Source organism: Xiphophorus hellerii, chromosome 3 (genome assembly GCF_003331165.1).
Source record: "Xiphophorus hellerii strain 12219 chromosome 3, Xiphophorus_hellerii-4.1, whole genome shotgun sequence".
In the NCBI taxonomy this organism is placed as follows: domain Eukaryota; kingdom Metazoa; phylum Chordata; class Actinopteri; order Cyprinodontiformes; family Poeciliidae; genus Xiphophorus; species Xiphophorus hellerii.
This window is the reverse complement of record NC_045674.1, coordinates 4,283,466-4,301,493: the sequence shown is the minus strand read 5'-3', so window position 1 is coordinate 4,301,493 and position 18,028 is coordinate 4,283,466. Positions and strand designations below refer to the sequence as shown.

General features: G+C 36.3%; 1 protein-coding gene across 2 annotated transcripts in view; it reads left to right on the top strand.

The window, feature by feature from the left end:
- Positions 1-18,028, top strand: part of bbs9 (Bardet-Biedl syndrome 9) — a 150,652-nt gene that overhangs the window by 31,623 nt on the left and 101,001 nt on the right. The window contains exons 14-19 of one of the 2 annotated variants that reach the window (XM_032559325.1): positions 4,766-4,870; positions 11,232-11,246; positions 15,411-15,551; positions 16,974-17,069; positions 17,383-17,555; positions 17,646-17,798. In XM_032559325.1, coding sequence (XP_032415216.1) covers positions 4,766-4,870; positions 11,232-11,246; positions 15,411-15,551; positions 16,974-17,069; positions 17,383-17,555; positions 17,646-17,798 — 683 coding nt within the window. The remainder of the gene's footprint in view (positions 1-4,765; positions 4,871-11,231; positions 11,247-15,410; positions 15,552-16,973; positions 17,070-17,382; positions 17,556-17,645; positions 17,799-18,028) is intronic. The other variant, XM_032559326.1, reaches the window with a different exon arrangement.

The following is an 18,028-nucleotide window of genomic DNA, read 5'->3' as shown; positions in this document are numbered from 1 at the left end:
AATGAATAAAACGTAACAAAAAAAGGTAAAACCTCATTGATACATGTGTGAGCGCAAACCTACATGCGGTGAACGATGTGTGTAAAGAGTAGGGGAAGTAGCGCCCTCTGACTTTTATTGTTATTCCAGTTTTTATTCGTCTCAGATGGCGGCTCAATCCCCTGTCCAACACACTACCTCCTTTGTTCTGCCTCCCGTTCCCACTCGTAAGTCCTGCTCCCTCCTTCTCTTCACTTATTTTCTCGCCATTTCATTTCATTTTTTCCTTTTGCAGATTATTTCTTTCACTCATTCCTTCTAAAATGTCTTTAATATTTTCCTGCTCTAATGACCCTTTTGTTATTTCTCTCATCATCTTCCTGTATTCCAATTTACAACACTGGAATTACTTTAATTGTCTGAAGAAGAAAATGTTAATTGAAACAATGAAGATAGAAGAGCATAATAAAGTTTAATTAAAGATATGTCTACAACAACCACAGCAGTTTTCAAATGTCTGAAAAGCTTCAAACAAATAAATGTTTTATCACAGCAATGTTGTTATACAATGATAATTTTCAAAAATCCAATCAGGTTCTTAGTGGCTCAGTTCTTCATTACAAAACATGAAGAACTAAATAAGCTCTTCATGTTTAGCTTAATTTGTTCAGAAATATGTGTTTTCAACAAAATCATACATGCTAATGGTATTTACACTATTATATTAGACATATTTTTTGTGCTTTAGCATTTTTAAGTTGATAGCAATATCTAGGTACTTTTAATTAGTAATCCATGACTTGAGTTATACACATGAATTGACAAAAAGCTGTGTTTCTCCTGGCTATGTTTGAAAATGGGAATAACTAAATAACATGCTGAGTTACTTCTTGATCTTTATTAAGTTTCAGGAATATATAGCTACTCTCCTGTGACCAGTAAGGCTTAAATAGGACTTATGTGTATGTTGGTACAACACAAACCAAGGAGGGTATGTGGCTCACAACCATTTCTGTAGCAACCTGTTATTTTACAGACTTTGTCCACATCTTTCCTCAAGATGCCAATAATTTTGAAGGCAATCATATTTCTCCAGTCATCCAGAACATTGTCTTGTAGTTAATTGTCACTACAAATAAAGAAATTCTGCTCTGTTATCCACTTTAGTTTGGTAACTACATGTCAGCATGATAGCATGATAGCAATACTAATGCGTTTATGATTTTGAACAGGCATATTTTATGTGACCTGACCTAATCCACGCCAACAACGACCATGAGGTCATTGTTTAACATCTCACACATACATCATACACATACTGCAATTCCACCGAAGGGCCAAAATATTATCATTAATATTTGTTTTCCTGTTATTTGTTTTGGTTTTGATATTATCTGCATATGGGGAGAACTGGAAAGAGAAACACACTTATGGCTCTTGCTCCTTGTGTGGTATTGATCCCCATCTTCACCCCTCATTACCTCTAACCTTTTCATCAAAGTCCGTCATCAGTTTAACCTGAGCCGTCAAGTACTTTAACCTGAATCCTGACAGAGAGAGTGAGCTGCCCCTGGCATGAACACACAGTATGACTCTCTGAATAGTGTCAAGATCACTCTCAGCAGCAGTGAGGCACCTTCTGTGATTAGATTTTGGCCGGATTACAAACCGAACAGTGAACACAAATTTAGCAGAAACGCCAGCAGGTGAAGTAGACGTTCTCCGTTCCTTTATTTACTTTTATTACAGACAAACATGGTTAGAATGAATCATGAAATATTTATTTGATTAGAAAGGTTGTTGAAGGCTCCTTCGGCTTATCTTTAAGTATGACGTTTTGTGTAAGATTTTAAAGGGCAATGCACAAACAAAATATAGATAAAAATGATTCGACAATGGAGTTCTATAAAGCTTATTTTTTCTTATCTCAGAAACTTTCTTTTGGTATGTATATTTATGTTAAGTTTTTAAATATATTAGCCTTCATTTGCATAAGAATACATGAAGAGACAAGTATATCATCAAATAAGACAATATAAAGGGATGAGGTGGCATAAAGCTAAGATCCCCAAGCAAACTAGTGGATAAGGAAAACATTAAAGCGGTAAAGAAATGGAAAAAGCAAATAGTTTATGAAGGTGGAGAAAAGGTGAAAGCTAGGGATTGGAAAAGGAAGAGAAATGTACAGTAGTAAAGCAGGGGATTTCAGTCTCCTTTAAGGAGTTTGTTTTTCTTGGATGGGGTGCTAATGGCTTAATGTGCTTGAGAACACTGGGGCCAGTCTGAACAGTCTCACCGGGTCAGACACAGAGGTCAATCAGACGCATTACCTGGTGCTCACAGATTTGATGCCCACAGCTCTTGTTCTGGCCTGTCTGAATGTGTTTCAATGTATAATGAAGAGCTAAAGAGAAATGAAAGAAAAGAGAGGAAGAGGGATTACTTTGTGTCTCCTTTGGTGGTGTTTGTTGGTCTTAACGGGACTGAAAACACTTAAAGCACTTAAGCCAGTCTGACCAGGGTGACCTTCAGGGCACAGAGGTTAAAAGCCTTCAGTTGACAGACTGACTGACAAGCACGGAGGGAACTAACCGTATGCTTAAACAAGATATAAAAATAAGCTACTGGAATAAAAAAAGCTGTTTTACTGGTTTATGATACAAGATTGTATTTTCCATTTAGGCTTATTTTCTCATTGGTTTTTCAGTTTTAGAAATAGTCTTGCAAAATTATTTAAAAAGTGAAAAATCAGGTCTTTATGTTTAAATTTAGTTCTTTATTATCTATTTTTTTCCATCTGTTTAGCCTCTGGTTGATCTGTCTGTTCTCCCCAGGAGGGCCTTGCATCACTACCAGCTCGGCATGTTTGTGTGCATGCATAATTAAACACATCAAGGTTTTTTACCGTTCCATGTTAAACCTACTAACCTCAGTGATATACGGATTCAGAAACATTCACACACTCTTTACTCTCAACTTTGAGAAGTTACGCAGACTTTTATGCTTTTCCATTTGAACACATGCACATACACTCGGGATTCAGTCACCTGTAACAGACTGGGCCCAAAAACATCACGCCCCATTTCACCAACATACCGCCCTGTATGCGTGTGTGTGTGCATGTGTGTGTCTGACTGCATGGAGCCATTAGCTGTAATATATCCTTTCCTCTCCAGCCGTATTTGATCCCTGCTCTTTCTCCCCAGCTCTCTTTCCCCCTCTACTTTCTGTTGGTTTTCAGGCGTTTTAAAGGAAGCTACAAGTCATCACCCATCTCTCATGGTACATATAATTTCAGTCTTGGGTTCACCCCCACATATACTTACACGCACACACAGGGTAGAGTTCTAGTTGAAGCTTTTATTTTATGTCTTCACCTCGCATAGTGATGTTGAATGTAAGCAGTGCTTGAGCAGTACTATGCGTGTGTGTGTGTGTATACACATTAAAGGATCTGGTTAGTATTGAGCACACAGTGTCCAGTTCTGTCACCAACTTCATAATACTGACTGCGTGTTTGTGTTTGCATGTCTGGTTGACACACCAACTTCTATTTTTATCATACAGTGTCCTTTTAGTTAAAAAGCTGAACTGATATCAGTTAAGAATATCTATTATAACTTTATTTTCACATCCAAATTAATGTAGCATTGAGTTTTGCAAGCTGACACATTGTAGATTTTAAAATAAATCCAACATCAAGGCAATAAGTTACTCTCACTTGATCTGTTTTCTGTAGAAGAGCCCTTACTTTAAGGGGATCATCTATTAAAATGCTTCTACTTACTACAGGCCATTTTGTAAAACTTTCTGCTGCCATTTTTTTGCATTATGCTAAAGTCCAAACTCAAGTCCAGTTCAATGGAACTGGATCTGCCCCTTTACAGATATTGTGTGTTTGTTTTTGTCACATACGAGGGGGGCAAAAATTCATTCACATCAATGAAAATGACTTTACCTATTTTTGATACAGGGCGTTGCTGCCAAGGTTTGTAAAATCAGCTGTTTAGGGGAGATTATTTTCCGCATACTGTGAGGGCAGGTTGATTGGAATACCTTTTTTTTTTGCTTAGCATTACCAGAGAAGGGTCATTTAACATTTCTACCTTTGGAGCCCAGAGACTGGTCGACTGACCTGAAGGATCCCAGATCTCTTTTGCTTACACTTTTTGCATGATTTTCCACTCCTACCTTCTGGCCTGACGGTCAATGGCCACATTTACAATTGAAGAAGGGATGCTAATTTGAGCCATCAGAGTCGTCAGTTTGGACTCAGGGTCTTTTGACCCTGTTTCGGGACTTCAGGGGGGAGGTCGAAAACCCTAGTAATTCCTAAATGAAATCATTTCAAAATGCATTTTATTTTTACTCATGTTATATTTATCTGAGTCTGTTTTTTACTCTTTATTACTAGCCACCTTATTTCTATTAAATTTAGGTATGAAATTCAAGATAATAGTGTTTGTTGAAAAACCCACTTTTACCCTGTAGTAGCAACAATGTGCAAGGAGTGATGATATACTGTCATAGTTTGCCTTGTTTAAGTAGCAACTCTAATAAACTTATTTTTTAGGAAATGTAATATTTTATAGTTGTTATTCTTCCCAATAACAATTCTGATGAGGATGTTAAGGTAACTGTTTGCTGAAAACAAATCATTTTGATATTTTTTGTTAGCTGGCTTAAATTTTTATATTTTAAAATGCAGAGAAATACACTGGTGGAGCTACATAAAAATAAAGCTGTTCCTTATCTGGTGGTTAAAAAAATATGTTTTTTTTTTCAGGTGTTGGTTCAACCAAAGAAGTGGCTTTTTCAGCTTTCCTCAATGGCCAATACCTCCCTGCTGATCTGACCGGAGATATTGTCGTGTCCTATAGTTCGCCAACAGGTAAAAGGACCCTTGTGACATGTGTTTGGTTTCTATTAGCACCTTCAGACGTTTACCTTAAATAGAATAAAATGTCATTCTTTGTTTTCAAATGAAGCTTCTTTGGCTAAAGCAAGGAATTTGACTTTGGTTTTACATGCATAAAAATATAATAAAAATAATAGGATGAAATAAACAACAAAAAAAGAAAAACAGGTTTTACTGCAAATATGATTATTTTATTTCACTGTAGAGTAGCTGAGGCTGTATGATGTTTATTGTTTTCATCGGAGAGACAGCCTGGGGGGAGAAACCGTCTCTGTGGCAGCTGGTTTTTGCACATAGCCTGCTGACCTGAAGGCAAAAGCTTAAACAGTTTGTGTCCAGGATGTGTGAGGTCTGCAGAGATGTTAGTTGCCATTTTCCTGACCCTTGACTTTACAAGGGGGGAAGACAAGCCCTGATGATCCTCTCTGTGGACCTAATTGTTTCATGCAGTCTAGTCCTGTTTTATGGATGAACCAAACCACACAGACAAGACTGAGTAAAAACAGTGTTGTAGTAGTAGTAATTGTGGAAGATTTTACTTCTTGAGTTGCTGTAGGAATCACAGTTTCTGCTGGGCCTTCATGCAAACAGTGTCTACGTCTGAGGACCATCTTTGATACCGAGAAAGGGTGGCTCCTAGGAGCCATAAGTGTTGCACAGCAGGCACAATGTTGTTGAGGATGGTTACTGGAGGCATTAAAATTCTTTGTAAGGCACTGACTTTTACATTGCATTAGTTTTTATTGAAGTAAAAACTCATGTGCTGAAGCTCCGTTGTGATGTTTTTATGTAAAGTTGCAGTGGACCATATGTTGTTTGAACCATCAGGCTCATCTCTGTAGCTTTTATAAAATTGTCAGATTAGCTATCAATATGCAGGGAATGGAAGCTCCATTATAAAAATTTCATTTCTACCTGTGCACATATTTATGAAATGTTTAATTTTGTTTATTTGTAAAGTTGTAAGGATCTAATACCAGTTACAATAGTCATTATGGTAAATGCACATTTGATTTTACTGCAGGACAGATTTTATATAGTTTCACTGGGAAAAAAAAGATATATATAAAACTTATCTTTATAGTAGATGTAAAATGTTCTTAAATACCTGGTGCATTAGCAAAAACCTTATGAAGTTAGCAGGTGTCTGGTCTGTAACATCAAAACTAGGGTTGTGTGACAGGGCTGAACACCATCCTGCTAACAGAGAACTGGAATGGTGTAATGACATTTGGGCTCTTTCCAGATGAGCCCAGTTCATCCCCTTGCTGCCTCCAGGCATCTGTTTCCAGGTTTCGCAATATATCTGGAAGATATAACTTTCCAAAGCAACAGAACCACTCTTTATTTTTAAATGTCACAGACCTCCTTTAAAAGAAAAAAAGGATCTGCATTTGTTCGGAAATCAGGTCATGAAAAAAGGCTTATGTTTTGTGCTATTGTTTCCCTTGGATTACATTTGCTTTGGCAGACCTCTGTTGGTGGAACAGTTTTTCCTCCCCAGAAGCACACTTAATGTGAAATGTCTGGAAATATTGGGAAGTGTTTCTTTCTTGTTAAGGGTTATTGTGATGCTATAAATAGCTGAAAATAAGAAGTCTGGAGTATTTCAATGGGCCTTAAAAGCAAAGCAGCTTGTCGAGAGCATGTTGGAAAGTGATTTTCAGTTTTGGAAAGCACTTGTTGGGCGTTAGGCATTAGAAAAGTCTGATTTAAGATGGAAAGCAAAGAGACGTAGGTTAGTTTATAGCTATACTCAGGTGAAAAGATGGCTGAATATACAGAAAAAATACATTCACAATACTGTGAATGTAAAGAAACAAAACAATGGCAGTATGTTATGAGTGGAGAAAGGAACAATTGACAATGGGTTATAAGAGATTAAAGTTTCTTGCAACTAATTTCTCAACTGTCTACTAAGCCTTAAAATTGGCTATTGAGCCTTTTATTACCTTAAGAAATCAATTCAGCTGGGGTGAAGATGCCGCAATATTTGTTGTCAAAGTAAAAGCTGTCCTAGCTGCTGTATCAGCATGACTTATGAATAATTAAAAAAAATCTAAACAATTTTAAAAGCTCTGGAGAAGATCCTGAGTGCTTTAAGCTTGGCACCCCGGACAATAGAGAAACTAATTATTGAACACATCAGTCCCCCCACGCCTCCCCCAGAAAATGTATTTCTAATTCTGTTGACATGAAATTTGCAACAGATATTTACCCAAGTGATTCACACATGGAAAGAAATCTAACCAAATTAGTCCACTTATGAAGTTATGGAAAATTTAATTATGAAGAAAATAAGTTTCGATGATACTTGAAGAAATGTTTTGTTGCCATTGAAGTTTTGTGGATTTCTTGGGGTGTTAGAAATGTATGATGTGAATTTAGATATTTAAATAATTTAGAAATATATACATATATATAAAAAACAAACAAAATGTTTTAATTACTTACTTTACCTGTAGACAAAAATGTTTACATCTCTGTGCTTATTTCATGCTGTACTATCCCCTTTCTTGTTTCATCCTTAAAGAACAATATTAGTGTAATAAGCTGATATTAGCTAGTTAATTAGTGGTAACGCTGCAAGTTGAGATGATCAGGAAGTGTGGATATTCAGCTTGTAGTTTGCCCACTCTAGCTTATGAATGGTGATACATTGAAGGGTGGCACTCTTTTAGTTTCTATGCCAGGACCATCAGTGTCTTTTGCCACTGAAAATATTTCCACAAATCCAAATTTGTCTCAGAGAAAATGCATACATTTACCCAACTGCTTTGCAAGCTTGCAGAAAAAGCTGTAGCATAGATGCTAACAATTGCAGATAGGCAAAGTGGTATTTTATAACCTTTTTCTGACTTTATGTGCTGTTCTATTTTTATCCTGACACTTCAACACAATTCATAATCTTTTCCCAAACTGACATATGTTTTACCTAAACCTAATTAAACCTTTACCACATCACTGTCGCATCATGCCAACTGCTTTTTTTAACACTTGACACCAGAGTGTGGGTTAGCATGCCAATAGGATATTGTTGCCAGGCCCAGCACTGCTTCAATAAAGGGTTGGTTTTGCTCTGAAACTCTGTGTCCACTGCAGTAAACCATCTTGTGGTGAGATGCCAAGTGGTTCTCTCCAGGAGCATTCCTATAGCAATGTGGTAGAGTTTGATTGTAGTTTTCTGTTTCTTCAGTGCTAATCTGCAGTAGTGCCTCATCACTTCTTATCCCCAAAATGCTGTTCTGGCTTGGAAGGAATGCAACACTTTGTATTCACTGCCACCCAGGGCTGATGATTACGCCTCCACACCACCCTACTCCGCATAACACAATCCCACCCTGAGGCTACTGTGTCCATCTTTAAGCTCTACAAAGGCTTTGACATTTAAGACTGTTGACTTCTTAAAACCTTCAAAGAAGGCCTGATGATGGCAAGGGCTGTTACAATCTAGAAAGAATTTCATTAGTGCCCCTCTGTGATTTTCCTAAAACCATGAGAGTGGGCTTTGCACAAACACACTTGAATGGGATCAAGTGGTCAGGCTGGCATTTACAGTGCATTGTTAGCTTGCGTACATACTGATTATTTTCATGTGAGTGACGAATAGTTGCATGCGGATGATACTTTCCATAAAACATGGCCAGCCATGATTCATTGGTTACTATAGCAACTGAAAACCAAAATTCAAGCTAACTGTCTTTGTTTTCTCCTGTTTAACCGAGTTTTGGAGGATGACCAACATCTCCACATACCCATGTCTCCAGGAGCTGCATCAGTTTGTTGGAACACCATGTTTGAAACCCATTTGCACTGAGTTTTTGTTGGCATGTCTCATCCCCTGTGCCAAGCAGTTTATGTTTTTAGCTGTTTTTGTTAGTGAGTATCATACAAAAGCTCAGTAGCAGATTTTGGAGGTAGCATGTAACTCAGCATTGCTTCTTCATCCTTATCTTTCATTCTCTTACATTTTATATTAGAAACTTATTTGTAGCTTTTGATTTCTTTGAGAGGCTTAGCTTTCACCAAATGTAGCTTGGAAATGTTCATTGTCAAAAATGTAATTTTGTTGCACTGACAGACTCAAAAAGGTTGCTAAGTATGCTGTTCCTTGACATTATGAAGGGTAGTTGAAGTAATTCAGTCTCCTTGGATGCCTGAAGGGTCTCTAACTTTTTAACTCCACCCAGCTGATGTTTTAAATTTATTTATTTTTGTGATGCCAAAGCCTCCATTTCCCTGCAATGACAAAACTGTAATCCATCCTTAATTGTCCAATAAAATCATCTGATAAAACAAATGGATTAAAAAGATCAAACTATACAAATTTATTTAGCTTGTATCTGAGTCACCTATCATTTCCAAAATGTTATATTGGTAGAAATTCAATATAAACGTTGTGTATCATTCTGTAAAGCAACAGTTAAAATGTTGCAACAAAAGATTTCAGATAAATATTACAGGGACAGTTTGATATGTTAGTTTTAAATTACAATAGTTAACAGCTAGGTTTCCTCCTTATAGGTGCTAATAAACAAAATATGCAACAATAAAACTACTTCCTGAATGTATCCAAAACTGAAGTTATAACCAGGACACTTAGATTTTGTGTCAGTGATGTGTCATTGTCTTCCTGGCAACAGCAGAAAACAGAAGTGTCCATGAGGAATCGTGGATGTAGTCACACTTAATGATCTCCTTGGATGTGTAAAGTAGACAGATATTAAATGTTTTTTAGAGTACCATAAAGGAGGCATTTTACCGATTTTGACTGCTAGTGACTTGGTGAAAACTGAAGATCTTTTTGAACCAGTCGAGAAAAAATAAATAAATCAGATTTTTTTCCCATTAAGTTTAAATGAGGCTATGACACGAGAGACGGTGAGAAAGCCAGAGTTTTTACAGTAAACAGAGACACCCATATGAAAGCGTGACTTTCATCAATTTTGCCAGGGGAACTTTTTCACTCTGCACCTCCTTCCCATTTCTATTGGCTTACAACTCATCCATCTGCTTCCCATTCACCTTCCAAGGAAATCCTCTTTAACCAATCAAATCAGATCTTAATCTTCCTGGCTTCTATTGCTGTGGCTTAAAGCTAGAGAAGCAGCAGACAGACTTTTCAAATCCCAGAGCAGCTGGTAAAACATAGCCCTGAGGAGCAGGGATAGAGATGCTCAGTCTTGTGTGTTTTCCTTTTAAACATCTCATATGTTGTTTGGCAGGTGTTCTCAGTGTGACATGACATACAAGGGTTTATATTTACACTCAATAGTTTGTGCTGTATACATACTTACTCATACATATTTTATTTGGCTATTTCTCTCAGTCCAGCTTGTAATAAGCTTTTTATAATTTTTGAGGATGTCCCCTCATATTCAGTGTCAGCTTGGCTCACTTGCAGCATCCTCCTCTAGCTGCACTGTTTGATTTTGACTTGGCAGGAAAAACCATTTCATAAGATGTCTTAAATTTCTCTATATTCACATATTGAGGTTTGATTCAATTCCATTAATTTGTATACCACCAATCCACAACACGTAAATCCAATCATACATACATTTCAAATGATCCTAGTTATCAAACAATAAAGTTCATTATTCAGATTGCTTGAAAAATTTTCCAAGAAAATCCAGTGAGTCACTGGCTTGCAGCATTCACTCCTCCTGGACAAACATAGAGACAGTAGACAATTGCCTGCTTTGTTGACTTTAGAGCAATTCCTCATACTGAGCATGCATGGAGCGACAGTGAAGAGGAAAACTCCCTTTTAACAGAAAGAAACATCCAGCAGTACCTGGCTGCCATGACTGACTGGGGTTTGAGGAGACAGATAAAATAAAATAAGATAAAATAAAATAAACTAATGCAGGAGTATTTTTATGTTAAAGAAACGTAAAAGCTGGACAACAGGAGAGATATTGCTTATAGCTGTTGGTAGCATTATCTAGTTACTGTGCTACCCAGATGAGCCTTTTAATCTAAGAAACATAACTCCAATTTTAAATGTGAACTATTAACTATAATCTATAATCTACTAAAGCAATCATTTTAAGGCTAGATTAAAACTAGGAGCTGGTTCCACAAGCGTAGAGAGGGTCCTGAAAACTAAAAGATCTGCTCCCCATTCAAGTTTTAGAGATTAGAGGAAGCACCAGTAAACTGAGAGCCAAGGAGTCTGTTAGGAACATATGGATAAGTGCTGATTTGTTCTTTATCATTAATGTCCTCTTCTTCTTTTATGTTTTACTGGATTCCAATTGTGCAGTTTCATTTATCTGAGCTCTCAGAATGTATTTTTTATTTTTACTTCTTCTCTTCCTACTTTCTGCAGAGCTTAATCCAAAAGGTAAGTGCTTTGCTTTCAGTCCTAGATAGACTAGAACAAGTAGTCGTTAAATAGACAGACAGACATGTCTGCTCGATGCATACTTATTAGCTCTGTATGCCTCATTTATAAATATATTTTTTGTGTTAAAACTGTACTAATCATCAATGGTGCTCTAAATACTTTCCAAACATGCACACTACTATATATACAGGAAAAGACGGCTGTCGAGTGTTTATGTTCCTGTTATGTGATACTTAGAAAAAGTCTCTCACCCATACACACCTTTCCTCACTCAGAAAAATGTAAATATGCATTTTTATCAATTTTTCCTTTCATACTCTATGGAGTTTACACAGTAATATCATATGTCTTGCATGCATCACTTGACAGAGACTCACAAGCTTTTATTTTTAAGCACACACTTTGTCAGCATCATGGCTGTCTTAGTTGTGTAAGAGAAATTGTTTCCATGAAATGTTCTAATGTTATCCTAAAAAGTAACTGACCCAAATCCATGCTAAACCTAAACTCCCTTCACTACAGTAGTTTTACCTGAACATTCCAGCTCTAGTTTTCCTAGATACTCATTAGTGTTTGTTTTAGTCATTTTTAGTTTGATGGAAACAAGTTATCTGTCATAACCTTTTGAGGTTTTGCATTATCTCACTCCCACAAACGCTGATTGATCATTCAATTTTTTATAGATTATTTATATAGCATCAATTTACAATGAATATCATCTTGAGGCACATTGCATGCTGTGTGACACGCTATTCTAATTCAGTTTAGTTAAATTCCATTCAAAAATACTGTCTTTGTCCAAAAGACAAATGTTATCATAGCTCAAATCATCCATGTATCTTCAAAGAGTCGTTGTGGTGATGCTGTTTGGAGGAAGGAACTCTGACAGCAGTCAGTTTTACAACGAATCTGAGGAGGCCTCTGACTGAATATCGTTGCTGTATGATGGTCTCATGACTGTCGTAAATTGCTACCAGCTCAATATTGAGGCAACAGAGATAATATTTCACATTAACATTTCATGGTTGACATCATCAGTTGATGGCAAACATTAATAATCCACCTCATTTGCTTTTGCCACTCCCCTTTAGATCTGAGCTGGGTTGTAATTCAGGTATTATTTGAGCTTTTGAGATGCAACTCAGCTGCTCCCAGTTGTAAAAACAAGTTCTTGTTGTCATAAAAACTTTCTAAAATTAAAAACACAAGAGCAAAAATCATTCCAGTTGCACATCATCCAAAACTAGAGGGAATAATTGTCCAAAGATGCTCAAAGGGTGACAAATCAATTCTAATGTAACTGAGCTACTCCAACATGCAGCCAACATGAGCAGCTCATTATTATTGAGCTGCTCATGTTGGCTGCATGTTATAATTTGTCATATTTTAGTTCAGTTTAAATGATAATCCAGTGCAGTCAAATTTATGAGTTCCTTTAATACTGATCAATTTTAATCACAGAAGAAAAAGTCTGGGAGGCAAATTCTATGGAAACAAAAACAGAGAACTAATGGCAGCATGACTTGCAAATTATATATATAAGGATAGTAGTTGAATAAAATCTGAATAAATATTTAAAATTCTGTCGTATTGCCATTACTTGTGGGTTTGGTTTTACAGGTATTAGGTGGGGTAAAGTATACATTGTCATTGATTAAATGACAACATTAGTTTTACCTGGACATTCCAGCTCACAGATTAAAAGATGTGAGACTTCACATTTTCTTATTTTAGGTCATTTAAAAAAATGACTGAATGTGGTTTTAATTGTGTCCACATCAAGCTAAAGCATGCAGAACTTATGGAAGTGAAGTAGGTAATGCATAACAGCTGCATGTGAACAAAGCTTTTGAGGAGTGGAATGTGCAGGGTTTGTTTCTTTTTATTGTTTTCCCTGTGGCCCACACAAAAACCCAAAGAGCATGTGCAGATTACATCCAGTTTCCACACGTATCTTTTATACCCACACAGATACATCGGAGGTGACATCACTGCAGCTGTGGATCAAACCTGACCCGGCACACCGGGTCGTCTTCTCAAATTTTATTCTTGCTCTTTCAGTCAGTTTACCTGATGCAGAGACATGCAAATATAAGCATATTTAAGCTAAATTCAATAATAATAAAAACCTTTATTTATTGCAAAGAGAAATTAAATGTTGTAACTTAGTACCTTAAAATATGTAACAAATCTGAAGACTTTTGCTGTATGACAATCTCATGACTATCATGACATGCTAATAGTGCAATTGCTTGCAAGTTTTTGACTTCAGTGTGCAGAAGATGTTATTTTTTTAAAAGCCAAAGCAAAAAAAAAAAAAAAAAAAAATATATATATATATATATATATATATATATATATATATATTGAGTGGATTTTAATTAATGTCTGTCAGACCTGCTAACAAATTTTGGTCCATCATTTAGTCAGGCATCATTTAAAAAGGATTTGAAGCAACTTGGGCCTCAATTAATTTTTATTCCTTTGCCTAGCATGGATGAAAATCTGATTGTTTTATCTTTCCCTTAAAAAATATAAGGGTTAGAAGAAACGCTAGACTTAGAGCCAGTCCTGAATGTAAAGTTCTATAGAGATCTGTCTCCAAGTATTCACACTCCACACACAGAAAAGTCTGTAGTCTGTCCCAATATCAACCACTTTTTCTAGCATGGAACAGTTTATTTATACTATAAAACTGGTTTTTTGAGTGTGTAGTGAAAGAAAATTGTAAACTGTTGAAAAGATGGTTCCTCTAAGACTTGTCAGTTCCCAGACAGTATGATTTATGAAGGATATATAGAAATAAATTTTAGAAAGACCTTGTAAGATGGTTGTAGCACTCATGCTGAAATAAAGTCTCCATGCTGGTAAATTTCAGTGTTCAGAGAACATTCTGTAATGACAACTTGGGGAGTACTTTGGAGGTAGGATGGAAAAAGGACATTTTAGACTTTTCTTCAGTTACAGTCATGTGAAGAACAGTCTCTTCTTCTCTATCCAGGTGTGAACTAATTTAAAATATAAAAACATCCCAGTATAAATGTAAATTAGAAACTTGTAACAGTTGATTCATTTGTACAACCCTGGTGCTAAAATGTTGCTTTGAAATTGTTGCTCTTTCACCTCACATCTAACAGAGTTTCTCCATAATCACAGTAACAACATGTTTATGTGACCCTTCTTTGTGTTTGTCGAATGTAATTTGTTGCTTACCTATTCAGCCATCCATAACGAAGGTCAACGACTAAATTAGGCATGCAAAAACTGAGGAAACTGGACTGCAGTTCGTCTTTCTATTTTAAAATATATTTTTTTCAAGATTTGTTATTTTTGGCTTTACCACTTTCCTTTTTCATGATGCCTTTCAGTTCTTGTATTTAAATCAAATTGAATTATTAAAATAATTACCTAATAATTGCTTTTCTGGAATGAAAAGGTGCACAGTAGTTGTAGGTAATTGTTACTATTTGAAATAAGCAGGGACTTTCCACAATTAAACCTCCGTCCAAACCCAGCTGTCAATTCCAGTTATTTCTGCTTCAGTCGCCCTGATGCTGTTTTATTTCCAGTTTTTTCCTCAGTTTAGGTTTTCTCCTCTCGCCTGGTTACTTTACTTCATCTCTTCTTAAAACCTATATTCCTCCACCTTTCTTTTACTTGCTCACTCTGTTATTTTTACTAAGTCTTGATTTCTGCCAAACTCAGCACTGCTTAAGATCACAACATAGTTGTCATTGGACATACTTATCCGTCTCTGTGTTTTGGGAGGGTTTTTTCTGCTGAAAACGTAGTTTTTACAAAACTTCTCTTTCGGATCTTCGGCAGACACACCTTCACAGTTGGTGTTGACATTAAGTCTCTGAGCACTCAGGTAATCTGAACACCAATAGTGCTTACTGTGCTAACAGATGTTGACCTCTTGGCTGTTTGGAGAGAAAGGCTCAGAGGTGATGTAGTGACCTTGTTTAGTTTCACAACAATCTACCTGAAGAGGAAGTCGGCTTCAAATTAGAGGATGTTTATCAAGAATAGAGCATCAAGGGACAAAGCCTGCAGAGTAACTCAAAATTATTACAAGATAATATGTTTGTAGTAGCTGCAGTGGTAATTATAGTTTAATGGAAAATGTATTTTAACTTTGAAGTATTTACTTTTCATTAGGGGTTCCCAGGGTTCTCCAGTCCAGGTTCAGTCTTCCTCTGGCTCTGGTGTGTCTACCTTCATCTCCAGCCAAAAACACCAAGTTTAAGGTCACTGTGGACACCAACCAGCCACCAGTTGACCTCAGCGCTATCTTCAGAGGTAATTATTAATACTTTGCATTAAAATGTAATGGTAATTTCTGTTTAAAACTGAAAGCGTTATCAGTTTTTCTTAGAAATTAAAAAAATTCTGAAGTAAATATTTTTGTAGCGTTGATTGAAATTAGATTGAAACTAAGGTCCCTAAAATGAAAGTTTACAGTTTCCTGTTGAAAAACAAAATATCTAAAATAACATAAATTGTATCCTTAAATTTGAGATCTTTCTTTTTACTCCTTAAAAGAAATTAATCTTATTTTGCTATTAGGTAATTTGACATTGGCAGATACAATATTTAATTTGAATTAGAAATTCATTAGAAATAAATCAATAACAACGTTTAAAGACATGATCAATATCAGTAGGTAATACCCAATAATTTCACTGAACTCCGATCCAGAACGCACAGCATTTTGGGAGATGTAGGCTTTAGCTGCTCAACCTCTCACGCACTGGTGGCATCAACTAACGCACAACCTATTGAGTAAATTGCGTAGCAGCAGCTTACCATTTCATAGTTGTTTAAAAATAAAAAAACAAAGTTGTGTAATTAAGGGAGAAAATGAGAATAACAGCTCTTGAGGAAACTTTGAATGAAACAAGTCAGCTTGGCACTATTTCAGTGATTTTAAAACAAATCAACAACAAAAAAATGCATCAGTAATTATTGACATGGACTGATATAACCCCCCCCCTCCCTGTATTGTGATATGTTATTCAGTCATATCATCCATCCTTAATTTTCAGTGAGGAAGTAGGAATAATTAGGAATTCCAAAAATTATGCTTAGCAAATAATTATTCATTTTCCCTACTTAATAAATATACTCACATTGAAGGCTAAGTTTTTAAAAGATTTTAATGTGACATCTTTTGCAAAACTATTTGAGAAGAACTCAAAATACTTACAATAAATCTGAAACAAAATGTTAATTTTTAAACACATGAAGGAACTTTTCTTCTTGAAAATCCCACTCAATATTACAAACCATTTTACTGTCGTCCATCCAGGGAGTTTGCTGTCTGAGGACTTCCCTCCAAGGGCAAAAACAACAACAATCCCTGCAATCACTGGAGAGAAATTAAAGACATTTGTAGATGTCAGATTGTTTTTATATTCATACACGTAGCCTAATGTTTGAGTGTAGTTGTGTGTTTATATGAATGTGTTATGCATGAGTATTTGCTATTTCACCACTGGGAACATCTAGTAGTTGGCTACATTCAGCGGTTTGCCGTCTAAACACAAACTCAGTAGTGCTACTGATTGTGTTTTTCTTTCACGAGGGATTTGTGTAAGCTTTCATTGTGTTTGGGAAGAGTGTGACTGTATTTTGTTCACCTTTGTTGGCGTCTTGTATCATGATTAGACTGTCATATCTGTCTCATCACGCTGTTTTTTTTCTCTCTGTTTTCCTCTGCAGAGTTTTCAATGAAAACAGAAGATAAGGATGGGAACAGTTTGGCTTTTCAGTTTCTATCAGGAGCCAAAGTCACTGTGCTGGCTTCTAAGACCTCCCGTGAGTCTTAGTATGAAACCTCATACAGAAGGTGGTGCTAGTTAACCACCATTGATGCTAGTTAGAACATGGGATTAAACTTTTCAAAAGAGTTCCCTTTCCAAATTATATCCACAGCTACTGATGCTGTTTTTAGTGTCTTTTGTAGCATTTTGCACCAAAATTAGCAAGAAGAAAATAGTGATTATCTCTTTTCTATTATTACAACCAGAAGCATTTGCAGTTCACTTTCTTCCAGGATGTGATTCACTTTATTTGTGATGATCATAATGTTGAGAAAAAACAAAAAATTGCACATCTCCCTTCTTCATAGAGCGTTACCGCATTCAGAGCGACAGCTTTGAGGACATGTGGCTGGTGGTGAAGGAACTCGTTCAAAGGTTTGATCAACATTTCTCCAAATTGGGAATCAAAGACTTCAAGAAAAGCTTTAGTGGTCCAATGCCGCTTCAAGAATACTTCCTGTCTGTAGACAATCACTTTCAGGTAGATATAACTCAGACATGTCATGTTTAGGAGTTATTAAAAAAAAATTAAGAAGTGAAATGTTTGGTATTTTGTTTTGGTTTATCTTAGCTGCGTGTCAGTGCTCAGCAGTATCAGGATCTGCTGTCAGAGCGAGCTGTCCAGTTCAGAGCTATCCAGAGGCGACTGCTGACCCGATTCAAAGACAAGACCCCGGCACCTCTCCAGAACCTGGACAAACTGCTGGACGCCACTTACAACCAGGTCAGAGACAGAAACAGGACACATGCCCACACTCTGTAATATGCCATTTCATTTTTAATTCAGAAACTGAAAGTTATGACCACAATTAGATGGGCTGACCACCGACTACCAAACCTCAGATAAAAAATAAAAAAAGAAAATCATCACATGAAGGATTAAATTTCACATGGTAAATTTATTTCTTGGCATGAACTCGATAGTAAAATTATTTTGTATGGAGATTAAGGCAA